The sequence below is a fragment of the Trichechus manatus genome, unplaced genomic scaffold (genome assembly GCF_000243295.1).
Source record: "Trichechus manatus latirostris isolate Lorelei unplaced genomic scaffold, TriManLat1.0 scaffold00022, whole genome shotgun sequence".
In the NCBI taxonomy this organism is placed as follows: domain Eukaryota; kingdom Metazoa; phylum Chordata; class Mammalia; order Sirenia; family Trichechidae; genus Trichechus; species Trichechus manatus.
This window is the reverse complement of record NW_004443958.1, coordinates 8,474,020-8,501,474: the sequence shown is the minus strand read 5'-3', so window position 1 is coordinate 8,501,474 and position 27,455 is coordinate 8,474,020. Positions and strand designations below refer to the sequence as shown.

General features: G+C 38.7%; 1 protein-coding gene across 1 annotated transcript in view; it reads right to left on the bottom strand.

Annotated features, from left to right (window-relative positions):
- COL14A1 (collagen type XIV alpha 1 chain) overlaps nucleotides 1-27,455 on the bottom strand; it is a 266,930-nt gene that overhangs the window by 96,734 nt on the left and 142,741 nt on the right. Inside the window, exons 23-31 of the mRNA XM_023728170.1 lie at nucleotides 26,159-26,308; nucleotides 19,229-19,345; nucleotides 12,614-12,760; nucleotides 8,185-8,241; nucleotides 4,730-4,869; nucleotides 2,226-2,349; nucleotides 1,855-1,998; nucleotides 846-1,010; nucleotides 53-91 (exon numbers count right to left, since the gene is read on the bottom strand). Of these exons, the coding sequence (XP_023583938.1) occupies nucleotides 53-91; nucleotides 846-1,010; nucleotides 1,855-1,998; nucleotides 2,226-2,349; nucleotides 4,730-4,869; nucleotides 8,185-8,241; nucleotides 12,614-12,760; nucleotides 19,229-19,345; nucleotides 26,159-26,308 (1,083 nt within the window). The remainder of the gene's footprint in view (nucleotides 1-52; nucleotides 92-845; nucleotides 1,011-1,854; nucleotides 1,999-2,225; nucleotides 2,350-4,729; nucleotides 4,870-8,184; nucleotides 8,242-12,613; nucleotides 12,761-19,228; nucleotides 19,346-26,158; nucleotides 26,309-27,455) is intronic.

The window sequence follows — 27,455 nt, the reverse complement described above, 5'->3', positions numbered from 1 at the left end:
AAATGGGATTTGTTTAATATATTTGCATTTGAAAAATTGTGATAACGCATACCTGCAAGATCAATGCCATATTTGTGCACTAGTGGGCAGGCTGAAAAACAAAACAATATAAAACCCTAATTCAGATATATTTCCAAACATATCCTTTCCCCATTCTGAGAACAGGAAGCTAACATAATCTTTCCGGAAGTCAATTATCTAGGGAATCCAAACCAGGTGTAGCTATGGTTTTCTGTGATTTCCCGATTTAAATGTTCTAACTGTCCTATTAAGAAGCAAAGGGCCGCCACTTCCTTCTCCTCTCCTGGACACACTAAAATCAAAGATGGTCATTTAAGAGTTTGTTTTGGGAGAAGTCTCACTTTTAATGTGTTACCCTGGTAAGCGGTCTTAATACTCTTTGAAAGCTACTTGTTAGAGCTGTTTAAGTACAGTTGCTTTGAAATACAAACAGTTATCTTATTAGGGAAAGTCTTTATCAACATAAAACTCTATAAAGTATGTGTTGGGGATGCTGTGTAATTTCCATATGCTCAAAATCATAACACTTAATGTATACATAATAAACAGCTCTGCAAGTCAATATTCCTTTCTCAGATCAAGATGTGACTCATTATTTGACCAATACTAAACACTGGAAACCCTGGTGGGGTAGTGGTTAAGTGCTACAGCTGCTAAACAAAAGGTCAGCAGTTCAAATCTACCAGGCACTCCTTGGAAACTCTAAGCGGCAGTTTTACTCTGTCCTAAAGAGTCACTATGAGTTGGAACTGACTCAACGCAACGGTTATTGGTTAAACATTTCAGCCTGTAAGCAATATAATTACAAATTCCAAAGAACTAACTTGCTGATGCAGTTTCACAGACAAAAGTAATCAACTCATCTTCAATTTTCTTAAAGGCGTCAAAGTCATCCACAAAGAAGACATGGCGGGCACTGGGCTTACTGCCAATGCTAACCAACTCTGAGTAATCTGCATCCGCCACACCAATCGCAAAAATGCTGTAGCCTGTAGCAGAAGGGAACAGATGTCTGATTACCTTAAATTCCAGCAAATACATACAATGCAATGTAAGACAAGTCCAAATGTTTAAAATATGTTTACTCAAGGGGATTTGATGGGAGTGAAAAATTCATTCTTCGTAGTTGATCAGAATTCTGCTTGCACATATTTCATTATATGGTAATTATTCCATCATCCTCTAAAGCAATTTTCCATTTTAAATAAATTCAAGAAGACTAATGCCCCAGTTAGTGCTGGAGACAAAATAGTTGCCATTTGAATAACATTTTTATTTTTGCATATGTTAATAGTTATTTTAAGATTTATGAGATAAAGTGGAGTTGAAATAGAGAAACTAAGTTTATCTCAGTATTTTTCCCCCTCCAGGAACAGAAACTGAGATGTTAGTAGGCTTAGCAACCTGAGGTGGGTCACAATTCAATGCTTGGCAAATACATATTAAACTACTATTTGCCACACATATCTTATACAGTTTAATCTACATGACGGACCTACGAGACTCTCCATTTTACACATGAGGAGGCTGAGGAGTTTCTGTGATTTAGGTTCTCTCCCTGGCTCTTTATAATGGTGCTTTTAAGAGTATAACACTTAATCGCTGGAGTTTCTTATGCAGGGCATTCTGTGCATAACAGAAGTATTAGAAAAAACACAGTAAAATAATAGATTTGCAAACTGGCCGGTATTTTAAAAATCCCTGTTCAGTTAATACTAAGAATGATGTAAAAACAAACTTGAGTAATGCTTATGTCGCTTGTAAATTTGGATTTAGAAAACAAGGCTAACATTATTGCTGGTAGCCTCTGTTGTTTGCATATGTAAAACTTACCATCTGATTGCATCTCCCTGGAAATTTTGTTCACATCATCTTGTGACCTCCCATCAGTTATAACCACTATCACCTTTGGGATGCCTCTCCTTGTACCTGATTCTGCAGTAAATAAGCTATCTCGAACGTACTTAATGGCTCTTCCTGAAACAAAGAAAGTCAACAGTTCAGTTTCACTCCCTCCCATTTTTGTTTTGCTGGGAAGGGCAGGGTGGGAACAAGATTCTAAATCAGTGAAAAAAATCTTAAAAAAAACCACAAAAAACTCAAAATTAAAATGCCTCAGAAAAAGGCATTTCAGTAATTACTAATAATTAATTACATTGGGACTTATCTGGGTTTTGGTTTTTTTAGTTTTGTTTTGGTCTTACCTGTTTTTGTATTTCCTCCTTTGTATGAAATACGTTTAATCGCATCAAGAAGAGACTCTTTGGTTTTGTAAGCGTTTAGCTGAAATTCTGTTCTGGGGTCATCAGTGAACTGAACCATTGCCACCTGGAAAGAGAAAGTGTATTAGCTTTTATATATGCATAACCTTTCGCTGGTCAGAGAGCATGATATAATAGCACAGTACCACCTACCATTTTAATGGCAATGAATTTTCATTTCTTAATCCAGTCCACAAGCTCTTTGGTTTAAAATTTCACATAAGTTACATACCAAATTCCAGCACAAATTATAGCATTTTTTCTAAATTCAGGAAATAGTTTATTTTAAAACCCCTCTGAGACTTTTGCCATCTCATTTGACAGATGAAAACAACGGTAGCCTAGTCATTAGAACTTGGTGAAGTTCAGAGAATCACCATTGGACTTCATTTAAAATATTGTTAGAGAACAGATGTACTATGGGAACAACAAGGTTGTATATGCACATAAGGATCCTAAAAACTCATTGATTTAGGTTTTGTTTTATGACGATACTAAATCAACTACGTTCCAGCAAGTCCAGTTTTCTATCAGTCTTAAACCGGCCACAAGAGAATCCAAAATCATTTTTTTGAATTGATGTTTTCCATCATAAAGAGGCCAACCAGGCGTGTGGCATCAAGACTCCCTAATGATAATAATGAAATAATAACAACAGCAGCTATCAATGAAGCAAATCTATGAAGGAATTACTAATATTTTATCCAATTCACAGATGAGTAAACTGAGGCACACAACATCAAGAAACCTGCCCAAGGTCACAAGGCTAGTCACTGGCAGAGCCAACAGTTGAAGCCAGGTATATCTTACTACAAAATCTTTGTTCTTAATCACGATATTATAATGTTTCTTGGCTTAATTTCCTACAATTTGTTTTTATTCCTGTGAAACTTTGGGGTCATTTTTTATTTTATTTTTTGTTTTTCAAAACTATGATGGAGGGAGAAAATACAGCATCTTCAGGATGTTCTCTTTGATTATGTAAGCCTTCAAGGTCTATTTCAGATGTCATTGTCTTTAGGAAACCTTCTCTGATCCCTCCATTCAGAAGAAACTTTTCCCTTCTAAAATGCCTCAGCACTTTATCTATTCTTGTTTCATGGACCGCCTTACATCCCAATGTTCTTAGTTCTTCCTCCAGATATATTTCAAAGCCGTTCATTTCAATGCACTGCATGCTATCACCCTAGTCCAGGGCACCATCATCAGCACAACAGCACACAACAGCAGCCTCCTAACTGATCTCTCTTCTTCTATCCTTATTCCTATTAATCTATTAACATCCATGCTCCACAAAGCAGTCACAACAATGTTTTTAGAAAAGCAAATCATATCTTTCCATAGACACCCCACTACATTTAGGATGAAACCCTAACTCCTTCAACGGTCCACGAGACCCAGCATGATCAGACATTTGCCTACTTCTTTCACCTCTACTCTTACCCGCATTTTCTCACCCACTGGTTAAGAGCTTGGCTGCTAACCAAAAGGTCAGCTGTTCAAATCCACCAGCCACTCCTTGGAAACCTCATGGGGCAGTTCTACTCTGTCCTATAGGGTCACTATGAGTCGGAACTGACTCGAAGGCACCTAACAACACCACCACCACTCTGGGTATAAGTATTGGTTTTTGAATTTGCTGAACACATTCTCATCTTAGGTCCTTTGTACTTCCTATTTTCTCTGTCAGAACATTCTACATGAGATCTTCTCTGCATCATCCCCATCTCATTTCAAAAGACACCTCCTCAGAGAGACCTTCACTGAACATGCAATTTAAAATAACCCACACCCTCAGTGACTCTCAGTCAGGTTACTCTGCTTCCCAGGCTTATATCACTATCTTGTGAATTAATTTGTTTACTCATTTTGTCTGTCTCCCTCCCTTTTCTCCCCACTGACTTTAAGTATGTCAGTTCCATGAAACCAAGGACATCGTCTGTCATATTCATTGCTATATCCCCTCTGCCTAGTATGGAGTCTGGTCTTAATAGATCCTACATAAATATCTGTTGAATAAATAAACTAGGCTCATGTGCTACTTGAACTATAGTAATTTGTGACCATGACCTCTCTCCCTTTCAAGACTTTAATATCCTGGAGGGAAGGTAAAATATTGTGTGTATCCTTAAAAAAGACACTCTCATTGGCATGTAAAAAGAAACATACCATGACTTGGTAATACACCCTCTCTTTGTTTGCTGAACTTGACAGTTGTTAAGAATTAACATCCTCTCCAGCCCTACCAGGCATCAGTAAGCTGCTACCAGACCCAAAGTGGTCTATCCCCTCATTTGGGGTTGGAGCTATCATTATAATTCTTTACCCATAACCCTAACAAGGAGCCATAATAAGGGCTTGAGAAATAAATTAATGAAGTAAATTAATAAATAAACAAATAATTTTACATGCATAAAATGAATGAATGATCACTCTATTAGCCTTACTTGAGTTCCATCTGCACCAATCTTGTCCAGGGCTCCAACAGTGCTGTACAGAAAGTTAACGATCTTATTGAAATTATCATCTCCGATACTCCAGGATCCATCCACCATAAACACCAGGTCTGCTTTGGCAGCTTTACATACTGAAGACAGAGAATCAATTAAGAATCAGAGATGAAGGGACAATACAGCAGCTAGTAGACCAATGAAGAATCACAGATGCTGGTTTCCCTCCGGTAACTAAAAGCTCTTTCCCAAAGGGAAGCTATAAATATGTTAAGGTTCATATTCTAAGCTCTGGTTCATGACACTTCCTGACCATCATTTCTCTCCTATACCCAAGGTTGCTATTCATGAGTAAGAACTTTCCTTTGGACATTTGGAAGGAGAGAGAAAAAAATCTGCAACTCTCAGTCCCAAAGAATAGAAATGGGGGAGAGGAAAGTATGAGATTAAAGGGATTTAGAGAGAGAAGCATTAGCAAACCCTCCCTAGTCCAATTAAAACATTCTCTACTGATTAGAAGGAAGGTCAAGTTATCACTCCATGTACCCTGCCCTCCTCTTATTAAGTTAGAAAATTAAGTTTAAAGAGATTCAAGTTCAGAAGAAAGGCATGTGACCCAAGGGAAGCAGATTAATCTACAACTTGACCTGCATTCGGGCTGAGGCAATGAGCAATCTTTAACTCTAGCCTTGCCCAGTAATTCTGCCTATGCCCTCTGTCACTCACTGATACGTGGTCAAGAAGCTATCATCATGTAGGTATTACTGATATCAACACAAACAAAGAAACAAAAACACACCAACGAAACCTACTCTACTGAAAGCATTTTTTAAAGTCCTTTTTTTTTTTTTTTTTGGTGTCATGTCCTGTTTCAGTTTATCTATGCCTCTGTACTCCTTCATTAGTGAAGATCATTGTGGTTGACTCTGTCTTATGATGCAGCAAACTATTTACTCTTCAATAATCTAAATCTTTTCATCTTAGGCCAGTTGCACAAAAATATTCTATGAGATAATGTGCCTTTTGCTTTTCTTTAAAAAACAGAAAAATTCAACTGGTTTTTATTTTATTAAGTTCACTTCATTCCTTTAAAGTTATTTATAATATAAAATAAACCATCTCTGAGTAAGATAATACTCTAGGGACAACAAGGATCTGGTGAGGTTGTTCTCATGAGTTCTGGGATTTATAAAATTTTACAAATTTATGGTTTGAATCTGAAGCTGAAAAAAATCACAAGGTCTGCTAATTATAAGCTTATAAAAGCAGACCTGACCCTTCATTTCCAAGGAGAGATGAAATCACAATTGGGTTTCACCTTCAAAATGAGAGCAAAATCTATTTAAAAATATACTCAAAATAAAAAATTTACTGAATAATCAAAGAAAAAGAAGAAAACATATCAAGATGCATGAAGGAATTACCTCTGGGATATGAAATTATGAGTGTTTTTAATTTTCTTCTTTGTACTTTTCAGTGTTTATATAATATTCAGTATTACTTTAATAATAAAAATTTGTAAGCTTTTTTATTACATACACTTGGGATAAATGGAATTAAAATGAACAAGGCATTCAAGTTGTGAAAGCCCGATTGTCTAAAACCATCATGATGAAAACTTCAGGACCAATGTTTCTACTTTGTCACACCTTACTCCCACAGACCCTTCCAAATTTTCTAAGTCTTCTCAGAGATTTCATGAATGTTTGCTGAGTGATATCCATGCTCAGTTATAAATAAAAATATTCTGACATCAAAGTGTTCTGTTATATCAACATCAGAAAATCTGATCAGTACATTTATCTATTACAATTCTGCTTTCAGTTCCATTCAATAGCAAAAATAATCAGATATTGAGGCTAGGGAAGGCTATGTATATATATGAAAGAAGGAAGAGTTTGGCATTCCAGGTATAATGAAGAGCAGTAAAAAATTCAGGACAGCCTAAGACATGTACGGGCAACCCTGAATTGTACAATTTTGCTGTAGTATAAGACAGTCTGGGAAATGATCATGAAGCCCTGGTGATGCAGTGGTTAAGAGCTTGGCTGCTAACCAAAAAAGGTCGGCAGTGCAAATCCACCTGCCACTCCTCGGAAACCCTATGGAGCAGTTCTACTTTGTCCTATAGGGTCGCTATGAGTCGGAATTGACTCAACAGCAATGGGTTTTTTGGTTGGAAAATGATGAAACAAAGAAGGTTGATCATTGAAGACTTCCCATGCTAGGATAAGAAGGATTTTGAGCCTTACTAGAGTTGCTCATTGCCTCTTTTTTTTTCTTGATACTTCTATTCTCTGCAGCATCTGACTTCACTGACTTGAAACTCCTGGATGGCAGGAACAACTTATTTTTCACTGTACCCCTGATATGTAACAGGCACTTAAGAAAGCATGATGAATGGACCAACTCTTCCAATACAACCTTCCAACTGCTTGTCATACCTTTATACCTTTATTTTCTCCTCTCTCAAATTCACCCTCCATACTCTACCAGTTATCCTTCTCAAACATAGGTTTCATCAAGTCATGTCCCCTTCTTATAAATTTTCATGCCATAAAGGATAAAACTCAAAGTCCTTACTCTGGCACACAAAACCAGTTCATGTCTATGCTCACCCTTTTCTCTGTAAACTCTTATGATTCCCCAAACACATTATGTACCTAGATCACTCTATGACAGTGAGTACGATTCATCCCATTATTTATCTGTAAAATTCATTCTTCAAAATGTAGATCAAATTCTTCCTCCTCTTTTAAGAACAATTAACCTGCAGCAGCAGCAGCAGCATCTGGTCTCATTTCTGGGTTATTGTGTATTCGTACAATTCCACTTTATAATTTATATCCTTAACTAGTAAGTATTTCTCTTGCGATACTAAGAGCAAGCAGACAGCAATAGCCATATATTATTACTGCATTCCAAGTGTCTAGCATAAGGACTTTGAGAATGAATAGTAAAGCTAATAAATGTATTTTTCATTAATAGAATGAAAAAAAGATCACGGCTGGGTTGGGAGGTTTGTTGGAAAGTTACCACAATTTCTCAGATAAGTGGTGATGAGGAACAGTTGTCATGACGACAGAAAGCTACTGCAAGAAGCATTTCAGAAGTAAACTAGGAAATCACTGCCCTTATCTATAGAATTATAAACTGGGTTCTCATTCACAAATCAGCTATTATTTTGGTGAATATTTACTTCTCTGATGTCGTCAATGAAACAAATATGAATCAGTTCTTTTAGAAAATCTACTTTCTGTATAGAGAGTCTATTCCTAAATGAATTATTTTTAGAGATCATATCAAGGTTTGATAAGCACTCTTATTGAGAAGAAAAATAGGTAGCACAATAAAAATCTATTATTAATACCTTGGTTTTCAGATGAACAAACAAGTAAAATCAATAGGAATCCTAAATCTAAAATTGCATCATTATTGTATTATTCTTTTACCTTCTTTTGCTGGTGGAATTGTCGGAGGGAAAGTCGGTGGTTGAGTAGGAAGTGGTCCTATAAAGAAGAGGGAGAATGAACATCAATTAGCCACCTCATCTGTGGGGACTAGAGGGAGGTCATGGAGCAGTAATTCCTTGAGGGAATCAATGATTTTGACAACTGTCCTCTTTGACTCTCAACAAGATAGACTGACACAGTAGCTGCAACAATAGGCTTAAACAGCAATGTTTGTGAGGATGGCACAGAACCGGGCAGTGTTTCTTTCTGTTGTACATAGAGTTGCTATGAGTCAGAATCGACTTGATGGCACATAACAATAACAACAACCTCTTTGAGAATTGCACAGTGGTTGAAAGCTACTGCTGCTAACCAAAAGGTTAGCAGTTCAAATCCACCAGTCACTCCTTGAAAACCCTACAGGGCAGTTCTACTCTGTCCCCTCTGTCCCATAGGGTCACTGTGAGTTGGAAATGACTTGACGGCAATGGGTTTGGTTTATATATATATATATAGACATAAATCAGCCACAGGCTGTGAAAAATTGGCCGCATCCTCAGACTGAAGGCTTGATATATGCCATTTTGCCACAAGTCAGTCTACCCAGCAGGAGTCAATACAATCAAACTGTCAGCTACAAAGTGGTTTTAACGTTGATTTAAGGCAGGAATCCTGCCAGCTTATTTCAGATTTAGTCTCTGGCTGGTTTCACACATACAATAAACTTCATTTCCATTCTGCCTAACTAAAGATCGACCATCAACCCTTGTCCAATAGCACTCTCCCCTCCTTCTCACCCTGCATCTCCCAGGATGACAATGGAATTTGATCCACTCTCTATTCTGCTCAGTCTGTATCTAGAAAACCTCTTTCAGTTCTGAAGATCACATGGAAACACTGGCAGGCTAGAGTTTGTCCAGATCAGGTCAACCTGGTTGATGAGGGATGAGAAATGAAGGTAGTATGGTTTGGTTATGGACCTGGGGATATTTAGCCCAGATCAGTATTTCTTATACTAGTTCACATGGCAAAGCACCAGGAAGTTATCGAGTCATTATGCAAACATTGCAAAATGTTATTTTATAATCATTTGTATTCCTATCTGTCACTAAAGTTTTGAGAAAAACTGAGAAATTTTTTCTGATGCCATTTTTTCCCAGAAAATTTGGAAAAGACTTCCATTCTTTAGTTTTATTGCACAAGAAATATCCAGAGCATAGATTAAGAATTGCAGCACCAGCAAAAAGATATTTAAGGGCCACCCTAGAAGGCAGAACTAGGACCAGTGCATGAAATTAAAGGAGGTATGTTTCATTTAATACACAGGAAAACCTCCCACAAATCATAGCCAGTCTCAGAGGAGATGTTTACCTCAGGAGACAGTAAACACCAGAGAGCTGGAAGGATCTGAGCTCAGGAAGACTGATCACTTGCTGCGAATGCTATGAAAGGAATTCCTTCCTTGGCAGGGAGGATGGAAGAGATGAATTTTAAGGTCTCTTCCAATTCTAATAGACAATAAAATAAGATTATTTGAATAAAAAATTCAATATTTAAACAAATGAGATAACTCTACATTACTGATATAAAAAACTGTCTATTATCCCATTTGTGAAATATATATCTCACATGCATGTAAATACACAAATATATTTTAAACAAAATTTTTTGAAAGAGACCAAAGTGATACAAATATGTATTTCTGGAAAGGAAGAATAGGGAGAAAGGAAGGTTAATATTTCACTTTATACCCTTCTGTTGCATTATTTTTAAGCCAATTTTTGAGGTTAAACAGTTTCAAAAGTAGGAAAAATTTGAGAAATGCTAGTATCAAAACACATGCAAAACTATCCTGAAAGCACCATAAAACACTTCTCAAGCTTGATTTATTTATTTTAAAATCTTTGGAAGCAATGGGTCATCTTTATTATTGTGCATCTTCTTTAGAGTGGAAAATTGAGGCATACCGCAAGTTCACTGAATAAATCAAGAATCAAATTCGTAAGGGACTATGTAACCAGATCAGTATGTTTGAGGAGAACATCTGATCAAAGAATCTCTTGGGGAAGAGGAGCGACAATGAACTGGTGACATGTGTATGGTTATATCCTCTACGTGGCATACAGATGGTCCTTGTCTTCAAGTGTGTGATGGGCTGTCACATAGTAAAGGGAACAGTCTTGATCTGCACTGCTTCAGAAGGTTGGACTAGAGCCCATGGGTGGAAGCTACAAGAAGACAGATGTCCCCAACATACGGAAAACATTTACATCAAACAGAGCTGTCCAAACTGGAATGGACTGCCCTGGGGTGGTAGTTAACAGGATGGGGTTAGGCATAGGGGGAAACTGAAGTGGGCCAGGGGTTCCAAACTCAATGACTGCAGGGGTGAGGCAGATAATAAATAGAAGCGAAGAACATTAAGGAGTGGTAGCAAACTCAAGAACACATGCATTAAAAAAGAGACAACAGATTGGCACCATCAGGGTATGTGGGTATTGTGTTGCAAGATCTTCTGAATTTTCAAATAAATACTTTAAAACTTAAAAATAAAAAGTATGACTCAGAGAAAACATGTTTGTGTGCTGACAAGATAGAGCCCCATAACCATCAATGTGTGACTTCCAAGAAGATAATAATAGTGATGACAAAAAGTACTTCTTCAGTGAGACACAGGTACTCTGTTATTGGATCTTTACCATCACCACTGGAAGTAAAAGAGTAGGTACTTAGTTTTACTGATGAGCAAAAAGAAACTCAGAGTTGTTGAGTTGCTCAAGGCCACAATGCTAGTAAGAGGCAGAATAAGAGTCCCAAGCTAGCCTGTTTGACTCTAAATCTTGTACGCTACCAGACCCCTATTAACTTCAAAATTACAAGATCCTATATCCATAAAATAAGGAGTCCTGGTGGTGCAGTGGTTAAGCACTCAGCTGCTAACCAAAAGGTTGGTGGTTCAAACCCACCAGTGGCTCCATGGGAGAAAGATATAGCAGTCTGCTTCCGTAAAGATTACAGCCTTGGAAACACTATAGGGCAGTTCTACTCTGTCCTACAGGGTCACTATGATTCGGAATTGACTTGAAAGCAATGGGTTTGGGTTTCTTTTTCTTTTAGTATCCACAAAATGGAGTTCTAGCCAGCAATACAAAGGAATAAACTACTTAAACATTCTACAACATGGATGAACCTCAAAAACATGCTAAGTGAAAGATGCCAGATGCAAAAGACTACATATTGTATGATTCCAGGTATGTGCAATGTCCAGAAAAGACAAGTGTATAAAGAAAGTAGATTGCCTGAGGCGAGGGGTAGGGAAAGGGATTAACTGCTGTGAACGGGCAGGAAAAATCTCTTTGGGGTCATGGAAATGTTCTAAAACAGGATTGTAGTGATGGTTGCACAACTCTTAAATCTACAAAAAATCATTAAATTATGAAACTAAGAGATAAATGGCATGTAGATTATACCTCAATAAAATTATAGTTCAAAAACACGAGTGATATGAAATACTGAATATCTCAGGGTTATGAAATAACATCTTTATATTAGAAAAATTAATGAGTCAATTTATTATACTTTCACTGGCTGTTTTTAAGGATCACACATTGATGACTTTTTTCTGCATATGCCAAAGAGACTGAAAAACCTATGTAGATAGATCTCTCCAAAGGTCATACATATGACAGTGGGGCTACCAAGGAAGTCAACTGTCCAACATCTATTCAGACACGAATGCTCAGGGATTTCAAGTTTAAGTTCAAGATATTGAGTTACGCACACAAATGTTACCTCAGAACTCATTAATTCAAACCATTTCAATGTTTGTGGCCTTTAGGTCAGGAAAATTTGATTAAAAGTCATTCCAAGAAGTTGACACCCTCTATGCTCTTCAGAACATGTGCAAAGCGCTTTGTTTTAAGTCTGTACTTTGCATTTCCCTTCCATGCATCAGATCTGCAGTCAACTTGGGAAAAGTGCAAGAGCCTCTTTAACAGGGAATAAGTCTAGGGTTGGCAAGTTGACACATTTTGGCTCCATTCCCACCCTCATGGTCGTGCTCATATGCCATTGTTTTAATGTCAGGACCCAGGCCTTAAACTCCATTTCACACCCCACATACCACAAATGTTCCTTATGGATATGGGTTATAATGTAAGTCATTGTTTCAAGTGCTTTGCCATCATATGGCCTTACGGTCCCTTGTGAAACATTCACAGAGAATGGAAAATACCATACTGACGACATCAGTGGGCCACATGCAGTGAATTCTGGTGCTGGATAAGAGAAGCAAAACTTGTATTACATATATTCCTGGGCAGCCTTAGCTAATATTTTTCTATGGGATATTATTTCTGAACCAAATGGGGTGCTTAAAATGCTGCGTGTTCATGGAGATGGGGACCAGGAGAGGGCACACTTGACTTACGTGTTTTTTCCATTATGCTCACACTAGGTCCCTCAAGTTCCTGGAGCTTTGTGTAAACACTGATTTTATATTCTGAATCAGGCTGAAGTCCATAGAAGCAATGCCTGGTTGTCCCTCCACCCACAGTGGATTCTTGCTTTTGCTTATCTGTAATAAAAACAAATCCAAACATACATATGTGAAATTGAACAATAACAGTCATCAGTAGATGATTGGCTTCTAAAATGCTTAATATGCATCACCCAAATCAGAAAACTCCAGAATGAATTATACTTGTTTGAGATAATGAATCTGTTCCTATGGAGTTAATATATCCATTGTTTTTTAAATTGAAAATCACACTTTAAACGTACAATAAAGAAACTTATTATTAAAAGACACCTGAAGTCAACCCTCTACTGAATAGAGAATTATGAATGTATATAGTTATATGTATACATCTTAACTGAACTCTTGCACAAGTGTGGGCGTCAGTACATTATTTTTTAAAAATCAGAACTCCCTTTTACTCAACATGAAATCTCCAAAACTCAGCCAAACAATTACACACTGACATTAAAGCCTACATTCGTTTGGTCCCATACAACTCAATACCATCGACTTGAAAGCAATGGGTTTGGGTTTCTTTTTCTTTTAGTATCCACAAAATGGAGTTCTAGCCAGCAATACAAAGGAATAAACTACTACTTCTAGGCAGCAATCTAAAGATGCAGATGTGCAGTTAGAGACTGTAGGGCTGTAGGCATTCTTCATGCCTTGTGGACGAGGAGGTGGGCTTCTAGGGTCTCAGAAACCTCATCCATGGATCCAGGTTGTTTTAAAAGCTACCAAAAATGCAGCCCTGGGGCATCTAGGGAGATCCCATACTGCCCAATTCCTGCCTCTTAGCCTTGATTTTTCACTGACACCCGTGATTGCTTTCAACTGCAAAGAAGATTCCTAACGAGCCCAAGGGAGGATCTCCAAACTCCCTGGACCCACTCTGGAAGTCCTTTTCAACTATTCTTTTAAAAATCATAATTACTGACAAGGCTAAGAGCTGAACATTTTGTTTTCTGCAGTCATCACTTCTTTAAAGTACACCTGGAAGTATGAAACACAGAGAAATACATGCTTACCTAAGTAAATTCACATACACTATTTTCATTTGAAAGAGAGAAGTTGTTTAGCCACTACCCTAGACCCACTGTCAAGATGAGGAAATAGGACACAGTGCTAAGAGGCTTAGGGCCATATATGCTGTACAGCACCATCTCCAGACTCCTAGTTCCAAGGTTCTTTTTGATCTACCAAGGAACCATGTCATATACAGCCTATTCCAAATAGCATCTTCTCTGTCTTTTCTCCACAACAGCAGAAGACACAGAGAACTCTGGAGACCTGACAAACCATTGGCTTTCTGCGTTCTCACATCCACAACAAAACTGCTGTGCCCCTCCTCAGAGAGTTAGTGTTGGTCCTTAGGTTTGGAGTTGGGGGAAGCTGGATTAATTATATTCACCGTTTCCTGTGGGCTTCCTCTATGCCAGGTTCTGTGTTCAGTATTGACTGATGAACAACAGCAACAATAGCCAACAGTTACTGAGCACATATGGATCAACTCACTGGATTCTTACATTTACAATTAATCCCCCTCTAAATACAAGAAACTGAAGGCAAGCAAAGTTAGTATCTTTACCATGCAGTAAGCAGCAAAACCGACATTTAAATTGAGAACTCCAAGGCCAGTCTCAGAAGATGTTGCTTTAATTTCCATCAAAACATCATAAAATAAGTAAATTAAATATATAGTCTTTAAAATTAATAAAATAAATATATATGTATATGTATAGTCAAAACGGAACCCTGGTGGCACAGTGGTTAAGAGCTCGGCTGCTAACCAAAAGGTCAGCAGTTCGAATCCACCAGCTGCTCCTTGGAAACCCTATGGGCAGTTCTACTCTATCTTATAAGGTCACTGTGAGTCGGAATCAACTCAACGGCAACGGGTTTGGTTTTTCTGGTTTATAGTCAAAATGATATAGCTTGACAGCTGTCCTATAGGGTCCCTGTGTGTCTGAGTTGACTTGATGGCAATGAGTTTTTTTACTAGCCAAAAGTTGGAAGTTTGAACCCACCCAGAGACGCCTCGAAAGACAGGCCTGGTAATCTGCTTCCAAAAGGTCACAGCCTTGAAAATTCTATGGAGCAGTTCTACTTTGCATACGTGGGCTCACTATGAGTCAAAGTCAACTTGATGGTAACTAATAACAATAACAAGCATGGATCATAGGTAGGTATCTCCACAAAAGCTATGCGGGATTCTCCAGGAATCAATTCTAGAAACATGCTTTTCTATCATCTCCGCTATTTCTCGTGGATACCCATGCATCCTACAGACCCTTGAAAATAGAATATAAAAAGATTTTACTGTTAAAACAAATCTACAAAACCACTGGAAAACTGGAACAGGCACAGTAAAATGAATGAGAAACAGTATCGGTTTGATTCCCAATACTAACAAGAGAGGTTACATGAATGGGAGTGTAGCCATGTTGCTTTTGGCACGTCTGAGTCAGGTCTAATGGCCTGGCCTTAAAGGAAAACATTTAAACTGATCAAATGGTGACTAATTTCCTCAACCCTTGTGCCAAAAGGCATAAGTTAATTTCTTATTTTTGAGCAGAGAAAAAATTCTGTATTTGTGCATTCATTCTTACGAAGCAAGGTTAAATTTTTCTCTGGGTTATTATTATGGTGATAATGATACCACCAACTTAATTCACCAAAATGTCCCATGAATAATTACTCAGATCCACAAACAAAGGATAGTCAGCATTCAGGAAACTACTCTGCTGGATTTTTATGATATAAATACTTCCACTCCCTAGATCTCTCAAATGCCCTAATCCCCAATCATAAAGCCACTCTTCAACAAGTCAAATCTTGAGAACAGGTTTCACTCCACATGATCTTTTTGACTGGATTCTCATCCCCAGTTAAAATAGGCTCTCCACTATACTGTAATTCTGTGAATCGATAATATGGCAAAATTGATACATAAACACCTAAAGGCAAAAGACAAAGTAGAGCATCCTTTGAACCCTTTTCTAGGATGTTACAAAGAAGTTCACCAACTTACAGGAATTAGGGAGAGAACACAGTATTTGGGTTTATTTGGCACATAAGTACTTGAACTTGAAGGAAAACTCCATACCTAACCTCAGGTGCCAAGTCAACTCAAAAACAGCTGGAAAGAGGGACAGAACCCCAGAGACTCTGCAGAATTAATGGAGGCTCTCATGGGGTTCTGAGTTACTCAAGACCAGTTGAAAGCAAGTCTCTCAATTTGGTCTGTCCTAGAATTAACCAAAAGCCTTCAATTAATCTGGCAGCTGGATGACTGACTCAAAAGCAGATTTTATTTCAGTCTCTCCTGAAACGATCTTATCCTTTCTGGTAATCTTTTTTCTTTCCTTTCTTTCTTGGCTATAAAAATGTCATAATATTTACATGGGTAGAGGACATCTGTTGTTCTTGCCTGTGTTACATCTAATTCCTCTTTCTTTGAATCCATTCCTTCTCACTCTTGGTCTTTATAGTTTGGGGAGGACTGAACATCCCCCCAACACCAGATACAAGAGGGGAGACAATGAGGTCTGGACACTCAGTTTCTTTCATGTACTTGGACTCAATGACAGGTTTAGGAGCCTGTGACCCAAATCAGGCCGATACGGTTCATACCTGGACTTTTGTTGCAACTACTGAGAAAGAGAAGCTCTCTTTTCACTAAGGCTGTTAAACTGAGACAATATAACTATGGGTCTGATCTGGGTCAGTTATAGAGCCTGGCTGAGAATGAAGGCAGAGAAAAGCAGAGCAGAGGGATGGAGCAAGATTTAATCTTGGTGAGATTGTGTGAACATCTAGATCCACATGTTCTTGAAGCCAAATACTCTAGGACTTCTCAACATATCAGCAAATAAATTAACCCTTTTGCTTAAGTCACTTTCATCTGGATTTGTGCTGTTTGCAAACAAACAATCTGGAATAATACGACTTGACTATTTTAATAACAAAAACCTTGGAAATTTGTACGTATTGCCTCCGCTAATAGCCTTAAAAGAAGTAATTTTAGAGAGACTGAAGCCCAGAGAAGAAGACTGACCAGCAGTTGTGGCTACAGCACTGACTTCATCTCAAAACAACTCCTTCATCTCAAAGTGCACATGACCAGGCCGCGGGAAGTATATTAAAAACTGGAAAAAATGTCTACCAAACAGTAGGCATCTGGCATACCCACTGCAGGCGAGTTGATTCCGACTCATAGCGACCCTATAGGAGAGAGTAGAACTGCCCCACAGAGTTTCCAAGGAGCGGCTGGGAGATCTGAACTGCTGACCTTTTGGTCAGCAGCCGAGCTCTTAACCACTAGGCACTCATAAATGAGTTACCCCGGGATATAACTTTTCTCCAACACATGGAAGAACCAGATCCCAGTTCTCCCTAGTGTCACTTTTGATTAGAGTGAAAGGACTGAGATGTCTGCAGAGGCAACATGTAGCTATTGGGAAGTATTACAGAATCAAAACAGCTGGGGCTCTGGGACTCATTTGCCCGCTGAAGAATGGTCATCTGACCACAAAGCCTTCAAAGGCAGTGAATCAGGATGGTGACCACATTTCTCTGTAAAATTAAGAAACTCAATCTAACTCTTTCCCACTCCAACGTGAAAAGTCTATTTCTTGATCTAAGCTCTTTAAGTTAAAAAAAAAAAAACTAAACATATCAACCAATGTCACAAAACAGTATGTGTTTAATGAGAAAATAATTTGCTCTGTAAATCTTCATCTAAGCACAATTTAAAGAAACTTTAAAAAAAAATCTAAGCATATTCTCTACTGTTTTGTAAACAGTTGCCTATCTTTCAGCTACTTCTGCTTAAGTAGCCCATGAGTCATATTTATATAATCACAAAATTCATGTGACTTGTCCTGACTTTCTCTTTCTCAACGTTCATTTTGGATTAAAGCCACTCCCAGATATTTATTCTATATCATCCTGAAAGGATTCTTACATCACACACAGGGATTCAGGTAAGTAGCGGTTTAGCATGTCATTTCAGACAATGCCTTGGCTGGAGTTGGCAGGAATTTCTTCTAGAATGTTGCCCCTACCTCTGCTCATATTATAAAGGGGGCACATTTCCAAATACCACTTTTAGGGACTGAGTAAGAGTGGTATATATGGGTTTTTAATGTAGTTAGAGCAAGGGATATGGGGTACTAAACCTAGTCCTATTCTGAAGAGTTAGCTGCTTCAGCTCTTTTAATGGAAAACCGCGACCATTTGTTCAGGAAGAGAGGGCTCTACTTTAACAATTTAATTAGCAAGTCTTCAAGATTAAAAAAAAAAAATCATTTGGGATTCTCTAGTTTTGCCTATATCCCACCAAGAAACAAAACATATCTCTTCTACTGTTTATAAAAATCTCATTAATTTTTATTATTTGATCTCATCTTTTGAATATTACCTATGCTAATGATATAAAAAAAAGGATTAACAGGTCCTAGAAACTCACTTTTCTGCAATCAGCATTTTATTGTTCTTCATATTTTTAATGATGAAGAGGAGACATTTTAGTGTTTCACCTTTGAAACAAAGTTCCAAATTTTAGATGTTCTTGAGATCTGGGATGCTGAAGAACTTGTTCATGATGGCATAGATATACCATCTACTGAACGAGTTTGTTCTTCACCAGTTATCACCCGAAGTAAAAAGAAACACTGAGAAAAACATTAAATTCAAACCTAGATCCCCCAAATTACAGCGAATGTCAAAATTATAGTGCCACCTTATTATTTTAAAGTATGCTATTCCCAGCTCTTTTGCTTCTACTACCAAAAAGCTCACATTTCTTGAGTGCTTGCTGCATGCAAATGCTTTAAACAGATTCTCTCAGCTTAATCCTCACAGAATCCTACAAGGTTGGTACTATGATTATACCTGTTAACAGTTGGGAAAATAGAGGTTTGGAGAGGTTAAATCATATTCTATATGATTAGCTACTATACAACACTGCCTCCAATTTATAGGATCCTTGTCTAATGTTACTCATGCATTCCCCACAGTGATTATCATAGAACTAAACACACATGCATTCCCCATGGTAATTATCATAGAACTAAGTACACATGCATTCCCCATGGTAATTATCATAGAACTAAGTACACAAGTACGGAGGTAGTGGTGGTTCAGTGGTAGAATTCTCACCTCCCATGCAGGAGATCAGGGTCCGACTCCCAGTCAATGCATCGCATACACAGCCACCACCCATCCCTCAGTGAAGGCTTGAGTGTTGCTATGATGCTGAACAGGTGTCAGAGGAGCTTCTAGACTAAGATGGACTAGGAAGAAAGGCCTGGTGATCTACTTCCAAAAAGTCAGCCAATGAAAACTCTGTGGATCACAAGAGTACGATCCCAACCAATCATGAGGATGGCACAGGACCAAGCAATGTTTAGCTCCATTGTGCAAGAAAGTCGCCATGAGTTGGGGGCTGACTCCCTGGCAGCTAACAATAGCAGCAAAGTACCCTAGTGTTCGGCAAAAAAATACGTGATGGATTGTGCTTACCTTGGAGGGATTCTATAACTATCCTGTAGGCCGTAGCGTGACGGTGCAACTGCCACTGAGCACACAAGTTGGTCATTTCAATGCGGTTGGCTTGCAGATTGGTCACATCCAAGGGCACTACAATGAAACAGAAACATAACTATGTCACACATTTGACAATGCCACAAATGTCCGCATGTGTGAAATTAACGTAAACATGAAAAAAATCCATTCAATGCTCCAGATTCCAAGGCAGGAAATAATCAACTCACAAGAAATTAGTATACAAAAGATGCTTATTTTACAACCTGAAAAATCAGGCGGCAAAATATTGTGTTTGGTATGGTCTGATATTTGTAAATGAAAAAGGAAATATATATTCACAAGAAAAATGTCCGATGCAATGGATGGTGAACTAATGGGTGATTTTTAATCTTCCCTCATTATTAATTTGTTTTCTAAAGATTCCACAATGGATATATAATACTTTTGTAATGAAATTAAATAGAATATGTAATTATTCACCACCAAGGAAAGACAGCTATGGCTTAAGTAGGAACCCTGGCAGCACAGTGTTTAAATGTTAGGCTGCTAACCAAAAGGTCGGCCGTTCAAATCTACCAGCTGCTCCTTGGAAACCCTACAGGGCAGTCCTACTCTGTTCTACAGGGTTGCTATGAGTCAGAATCAACTCAACGGCAACGAGTTTATGGCTTAAGTAAGAGAGAAGAACAAAGTAGACACAACAGAAATATAACTCAAACAGGAGCAGCTTCAAAAGAGCTAGTCTTCGAAACATGATTAACTGAGAATGAACAACTTTTGGAAACATTTACAAATTAAAAAGTTTATACAGATAATAAAAGTATATAAAAAATGCACATATTCTTATGAATCTTAAAACACTGTGATACACAGAAATGATCACAAAAAGGTTTTTTTTTTGGACACTGAAAATATTGTCTCTCCAATACAATAGAGGGGTATGCATGGGTTATCATGCAGATGCAAGGAGAAAAAGGAGAAAATTAATCATATTTACTTTTCCTAATGATCTCTCACTTCCATCCGTATAATTTTTCCTTACTTCTCATTTAGCAACATCAAAAAATAAAAACAGCTTAACATTATTTTTTCAAGATGGTTAAAATAATGTTGTCTGATCTCAACTTCTTGCTTTTATATTGTTCGTTTCTGTTAGGTCAGAGTGGGCGGACTTTTTTTTACCAAGGCCAATCAAACAACCCCTACCACCCCCCATAAAAAGGGTAAATCAATAATGATTCATATAACTACACTAAATAAAAAATGCTTTCATTTAATTTATTTGAGATTGTGTGGGGTTTTATTTTGCTTGGGAGAGAGATTAAAAAAAGAATCCCATCCAATTTTTACTTTAAAGATAAAAATATAAAACAAGTCAATCTTTTAACATGTTTTCAATGATCAATGCATTTTTTGAGGAAGAGAAGAATGGAAGAAGAAAGAAGGAAGCAGAGAGAAGACGACAGAATAAGCAGAGACAAGGAAGAGCAGTGGGAGAAAACCCACTAAAGAACCACAGAGACAGAAAAAATGCACAGGCGGAAAGGATAACCTAGAGAGGAAAATAAAGATGAGCTAGAGAAAGAGAGAGAAGCTAGAGGAAGGGAGAATACACAGAGTCTTCTACAGTGTTCCTAAAGGAAGGGCTAGCTAGTTGGAGGTCACAGTGGTACCTAGGAACAGTATCATTTCAACAGCCAAGTACAAGATCAAAGCCACAGACCAGAGACTTTCTAGATCAGTGGAAGACAGAGACTATGTCTTTTAGATTAAATTCATTTAGTATCTAGCCTATAAGGTCCCCAAGTATTCCATGAAAGAGAAATTTGGGCAGCCTCCTCCAGCAAAAGGACGGATCCTATGGGAAATCCAGGGTGACTGTAAGTCTGGTTTGACATTTGCCCCAATTCTTGCCTGAAACTATATCAGATAAATAATTTGATTAGGGATTAGGTTGAAATATGAGGCCAAGTGCATAAAGCACAATTATATCAATAATAATAATAGTAATAGTTATTCATTGAGTGCTTGGTATATGCTGTTGTTGCTGTTATTAGGTGCCATCGAGTTGCTTCTGACTCATAGCAACCCTATGTACAACAGAACAAAACACTGCCCAGTCATGCACCATCCTCACAATCTTTGCTATGCTTAAGCCCACTGTTGAAGCCACTGTGTCAGTCTATCTCCTTGAGGTTCTTCCTCTTTTTTGCTGACCCTCTACTTTACCAAGCATGATGTCCTTCTCCAGGGACTGAACCTTCCTGATAACATGTCCAAAGTACGTGAGATGCAGTCTCGTCATCCTTGCTTCTAAGAAGCATTCTGGTTGTACTTCTTCCAAGACAGATTTGTTCATTCTTTTGGGAGTCCATGGTATATTTAATATTCTTCGCCAACACCACAATCCAAAGGCTGCAATTCTTCTTTGGTCTTCTTTATTCATCATCCAGCTTTCACATGCATATGAAGCAACTGAAAACACCATGGCTTGGGTCAGGCACCCCTTAGTCTTCAAGATGACATCTTTGCTTTTTAACACTTTAGAGAGATCTTTTGCAGCAGATTTGCCCAATGCAATGCATCTTTTGAATTCTTGACTGCTGCTTCCATGGGTGTTGACTGTGGATACAAGTGAAATGAAATCCTTAACAACTTAAATCTTTTCTCCATTTATCGTGATGTTGCTTATTGCTCCAATTGTGAGGAATTTTGTTTTCTTTATGTTGAGGTGTAATCCATACTGCAGACTGTGGTCTTTGATCTTCATCAGTAAGTGCTTCAAGTCCTCTTGACTTTCAGCAAGCAAGGTTGTGTCATCTGCATAACACATGTTGTTAATGAGTCTTCCTCCAATCCTGATGCCGTGTTCTTCTTCATGTAGTCCAGCTTCTCAGGTTATCTACTCAGCACACAGATTGAATAACTGTGGTGAAAGGATACAACCCTGTCGCACACCTTTCCTGACTTTAAACCACACAGTATCCCCTTGTTATGACTGAATGACTGCCTCTCGATCTATGTACAGGTTCCTCACGAGCACAATTAAGTTTCTGGAATTCCCATTCTTTGCAATGTTACCCATAATTTGTTATGATCCTCACAGTCTAATGCCTTTGCATAGTCAATAAAACACAGGTAAACATCTTTCTGGTATTCTCTGCTTTCAGCCAGGATCCATCTGACATCAGCAATGACATCCCTGGTTCTACATCCTCTTCTGAATCCCACTTGAATTTCTGGCAGTTCCCTGTCGATATACTGCTGCAGCCGTTTTTGAATGATCTTCAGCAAAATTTTACTTGTGTGTGATATTAATGATATTGTTGGATAATTTCCACTTTCGGTTGGATCACCTTTCTTTGGAATAGGCATAAATAGGGATCTCTTCCAGTCGGTTGGCCAGATAGCCAAATTTCGTGGCATAGATGAGTGAGAACTTCCAGCACTGCTGGAAGTTGAAACATCTCAACTGGTATTCCGTCAATTCCTGGAGCCTTGTTTTTCGTCAATGTCTTCAGTGCAGCTTGAACCTCTTCCTTCAGTATCATTGGTTCCTGATCCTATGCTACCTCCAAAAATGGCTGAATATCGACCAATTCTTTTTGCTTTAGTGACTATGTGTATTCCTTCCATATTTTGATGCTTCCTGCATCATTCAATATTTTCCCCCTAGAATCCTTCAATATTGCAACTCGAGGCTTGAATATTTTCTTCAGTTCTTTCAACTTGAGAAATGCCGAGTGTGTTCTTCCCTTTTGGTTTTCTATCTCCTGGTCTTTGCACATGTCATTATAATACTTTACTTTGTCTTCTCAAGCCGCCCTTCGAAATCTTCCACTCAGCTCTTTTACTTCATCATTTCTTCCTTTCACTTTAGGTACTTGATGTTCAAGAGCAAGTTTCAGAGTCTCTTCTGACATCCATTTTGGTGTTTTCTTTCTTTCCTGTCTCCTTAATGATCTCTTGCTTTCTTCATGTACGATGTCCTTCACATCATTTCACAACTTGTCTGTTCTTCGGTCATTAGTGTTCAACGCATCAAATCTACTTGAGATGGTCTCTAAATTCAGGTGGGATATACTCAAGGTCATACTTCGGCTCTTATGGACTTGTTCTAATTTTCTTCAGTTTCAACTTGAACTTGCACATGAGCAATTGACGGTCTGTTTGGCAGTCAGCACCTGGCCTTGTTCTGACTAATGATATTGAAATATTCCATCGTCTCTTTCCACAGATGTAGTCGATTTGATTCCTGTGTATTCCATCTGGCGAGGTCAACGTGTATAGTCGCTGTTTATGTTGGTAAAAAAAAAGGTACTCGCAATGAATAAGTTGTTGGTCTTGCAAAATTCTATCATGTGATCTCCAGCATCGTTTCTATCACCAAGGCCATATTTTACAACTATCAATTCTTCTTCTTTGTTTCCAACTTTCAAATTTCAATTACCAGTAGTCATTAATGCATTCTGATTGCATGTTTGATCAATTTCAAACTGCAGAAGTTGGTAAAAGTCTTCAATTTCTTCATCTTTGGACTTAGTGGTTGGTGCATAAATTTGAATAACAGTCATATTAACTAGTCTTCCTTATAGGCGTATGGATATTATCCTATCACTGACAGTGTTATATTTTAGGATAGATCTTGAAATGTTCTTTTTGATGATGAATGCAACACCACTCCTCGTCAAGTTGTCATTCTGGGCATAGTAGACCATATGATTATCCAATTCAAAATGTCCAATACCAATCCATTTTAGCTCACTAATGCCTAGGATATCAATGTTTATGCGTTCCATTTCATTTTCGACGATTTCCAGTTTTCCTAGAGTCTTAGGCTGGGTTCTCCAGAGAAGCAAAACCAGTAAACTGTATAAATATATAGAGAGATTTATATCAAGGTAACAGCTCATGGAATTATAGAGGCTAGAATGTCCCAAGTCCATGGATGAGGATAGAGGCCTCTCCCAACTCACACAGCTGCAGAAGCTGGCGAACCCAAGATCAGCAGGTTGGAGAGCAGGGTTCCCGCTCGCAGGCTATGAAGGTCAATGAATTCCAAGATAGGCAGGCAAGACCACAAGGTTTCTCCTGATTCACACAGCTGCAGGGGCTAGTGAACCCAAGATCAGCAGGTCAAGGAGCAGGACTCTTGCTCAAAGGCTATGAAGATCAACAAATCCAAAGATCAACAGGTAAGCTGCTAGCTCAAGTCCCAACAGTCGGAAGTCAGACAACAACAGAGAAGCAGCTGCTGGATCCAGAACAAGCCAAAAGCCTTGGCAAGGCGAGCAGGAAGGAAGTAGGTGGTGGAGGGCAGAGAGATGAAGGCTGAGGAGGCGGTGAGCCTCCACAGGCCCCGCCCCTGCCAGTACCATCAGCAGATTCCATCATGGGGGTGACCAAATATCAGATTTCAACAGGGAAGTGATCACAACATTATACAACTGCCAAAACACTAAGAATCATGGCCCAGCCAAGCTGACACACAATCTTAACCATCACACCTAGATTCATACTACACACATTCCACATTCCAACTATTAATGGATATTTGCAGCTGTTTCTTCTCATTTGAGTCATGCCACACCAGCAAATGAAGGTCCCCAAAGCTTGACTCCATCTACGTCATTAAGGTCGACTCTGCTTTGAGGAGGCAGCTCTTCCCTAGTCATATTTTGAGTGCATTCCAACCTGAGGGGCTCATCTTCCAGCACTGTATCAGACAATGTTCTGCTGCTATTCATTATGTTTTCACTGGCTAATTCTTTTCAGAAGTAGACCGCTGGGCCCTTCTTCCTAGCTTGTCTTAGTCTGGAAGCTCAGCTGAAACCTGTCCGTCATGGGTGACCCTGCTGGTATTTGAATACGGGTGGCATAGCTTCCAGCATCACAGCAACACGCAAGCCCCCACAGTACAACAAACTGACAGGCGCATGAGGGTGCTATATGCTAGGCCCTTTATATACATCATCTCTTTAATCCTCACAATCAGCCCATAAACTGGTTATTATTATCTTCATTTTAGAGTTGAGAAAACTTGGGCTCAGAGAGATTAAGAAATTTGCTTAAGGTCATAGTTAATAAGTAGCAGATTCAAGCCTTATTGTTTCAATTATACCATGACTATTACTCTCAAGTGTGAGGCACATACTGGTGATAGCACTCAGGACGAACTGTTTTTATTTTGGTAATTCATGTATTATCTTCAATGTGCGTTAAAAATATTGATTTTCTGCTTAGGGTAATTATGTGGGTTTTTTAAGGTATTTAAATAAAAAACTGTAAGTTTATTTAAAGAGATGTATTAAACAGATGGTGTAGAGGTATGATAAACATCAGAAATATGGATATACATGCTGAAGTTTGGAAAACACTGCATTATGCCATGGGTGTCTGGGAGTAGTGTATGCCAGTGAGAAGTCCCAGATGGTAGGCAGACAGCAAGAAAGCCCATAAAAGAGTAGAGAAGAAGAAAGTCCTTAGAATGGTAAATGTACTTTTTACGGATGGCGCGTGTGTGTATGAGGGGTGAGGCAAAGGCTCTGACAAAGACAAACTTCCCCTTCATCCAACTTCGACTGGGGTTGGCCTTGTTGGCCACAGGCTGGTTGGAAAATTTCACCTAATTTGAAAAATCCCAACAAAGACTTTCCAGAAGGAAATCCTATCTGCGATCATCAAGTATATTTGAATGCCAGGTACTGACATTTCACCTGTCAACCAGGAATCCTAATCACAGCCCCAGTAAGGAGAACACTCCCTTTGCCCTGGAACACCATCCAGAAAGTACAGCGCTGAGGAAAAGAAAACCTAACTGCCAAACTGAAGCAGAGGTTGAGTTATAGAGAAAAGAGAGCAGCAAAATCACAAGTAGGGGCTGAGGAGACAGGGTATCAGTCTTACATGTTTTCACCACGCCCGTCAGAGCATCACTGAAGCCTGAAGCCTGGGAGGCAAATATTTTCACATTGTAGTCCATCCCACTGAGGAGGTTTGTGATAAGAATGGTGTTAATGTCAGCTCCCACAAAAGTTTCCAATGTTGGGCCAGGAACTAAAGGAGGGAAATAATGTATTTCAGTTACAACAGAATATACAAAATTGAAAGCACTCTTGAAGCAAATTATACTTACTCAACTGTTTTTCAGTTGCCCAGGATTACACAGCAGGAAAACAACAGGGCTAGGATTTGAACCCAGTCCATCTAGCTCTATAACCTACTTACCTGACTGCCATGCTAGGGGTTTCTGAAGTGACCTAGTTCTTTTCTCAAATATATATCTTTCCCTGGTGCTTACTGAAAGAATTAGCCTACCTTGCAATCCACCATCTACCATACTGTGAGGTCTTCACAGTAGAGCTACTATGTTGCCATAGGTAATTGGGGCACTTACCAAACTGAAGGTATCATTCTCAATCGCCCCTTCTCAGACACCTTGCTTCTCCTCAGCAAGCATGCAAGTCTGGTACCAGCAGATTTTCTTATAGACAACATCTTGTCACAAAAGGGACCAGCATGTCTGTCACCACTGCAGTTCTAACCATGATTTTTAATACCAGGCAGATGACACTCTTATTCCAAGACTTTTTACCAGTTGGCTTTTTCATGCCTTTCCACCTGCACCTCTGTTTCAGTTCAGTTGGGTCTTAGATTAAGCATTAGTAACATTCCTTGCTAAGTCCTAACTCCTCCCTCATTTCTTCAAAGGTTTTAAGTTAGTGACAAGTTTCTAAAGTACTTATACTTTCCTCCAGAAGCCTCCTTCCAACAGTATATTTACATATATTTGTATTTTATGTATCTATGTACTATCTCAGTAATGATTTTCCCATGCCCTAAAGACTAAGAATTAATATTAGTGCAAATGACTGCGCAATCTTCCTACCTGGCCTAGAACACAGTTTCTCAACCTTGGCACTATTGACATTTCTTCTGGGGCAGGAAAAGGAGTACTATGGATTGTAGGTGTTTAGCAGCACCCATTACATGCCAGTAGCACCCCGACCCCTAAGTTGTGACAATCAAATGTGTCTCCAGAGACAGAAAAGGCCTCATAAACTAGAGACTGCATCAGCCTGAGGCCAGAAGAACTAGATGGTGCCCAGCTACCACTAAGGAGCGCCCTGACAGGGAACACAATAGAGAGTCCTTGATGGAGCAGGAGAAAAGTGGGCTGCAGAACTCAAATTCTAGTAAAAAG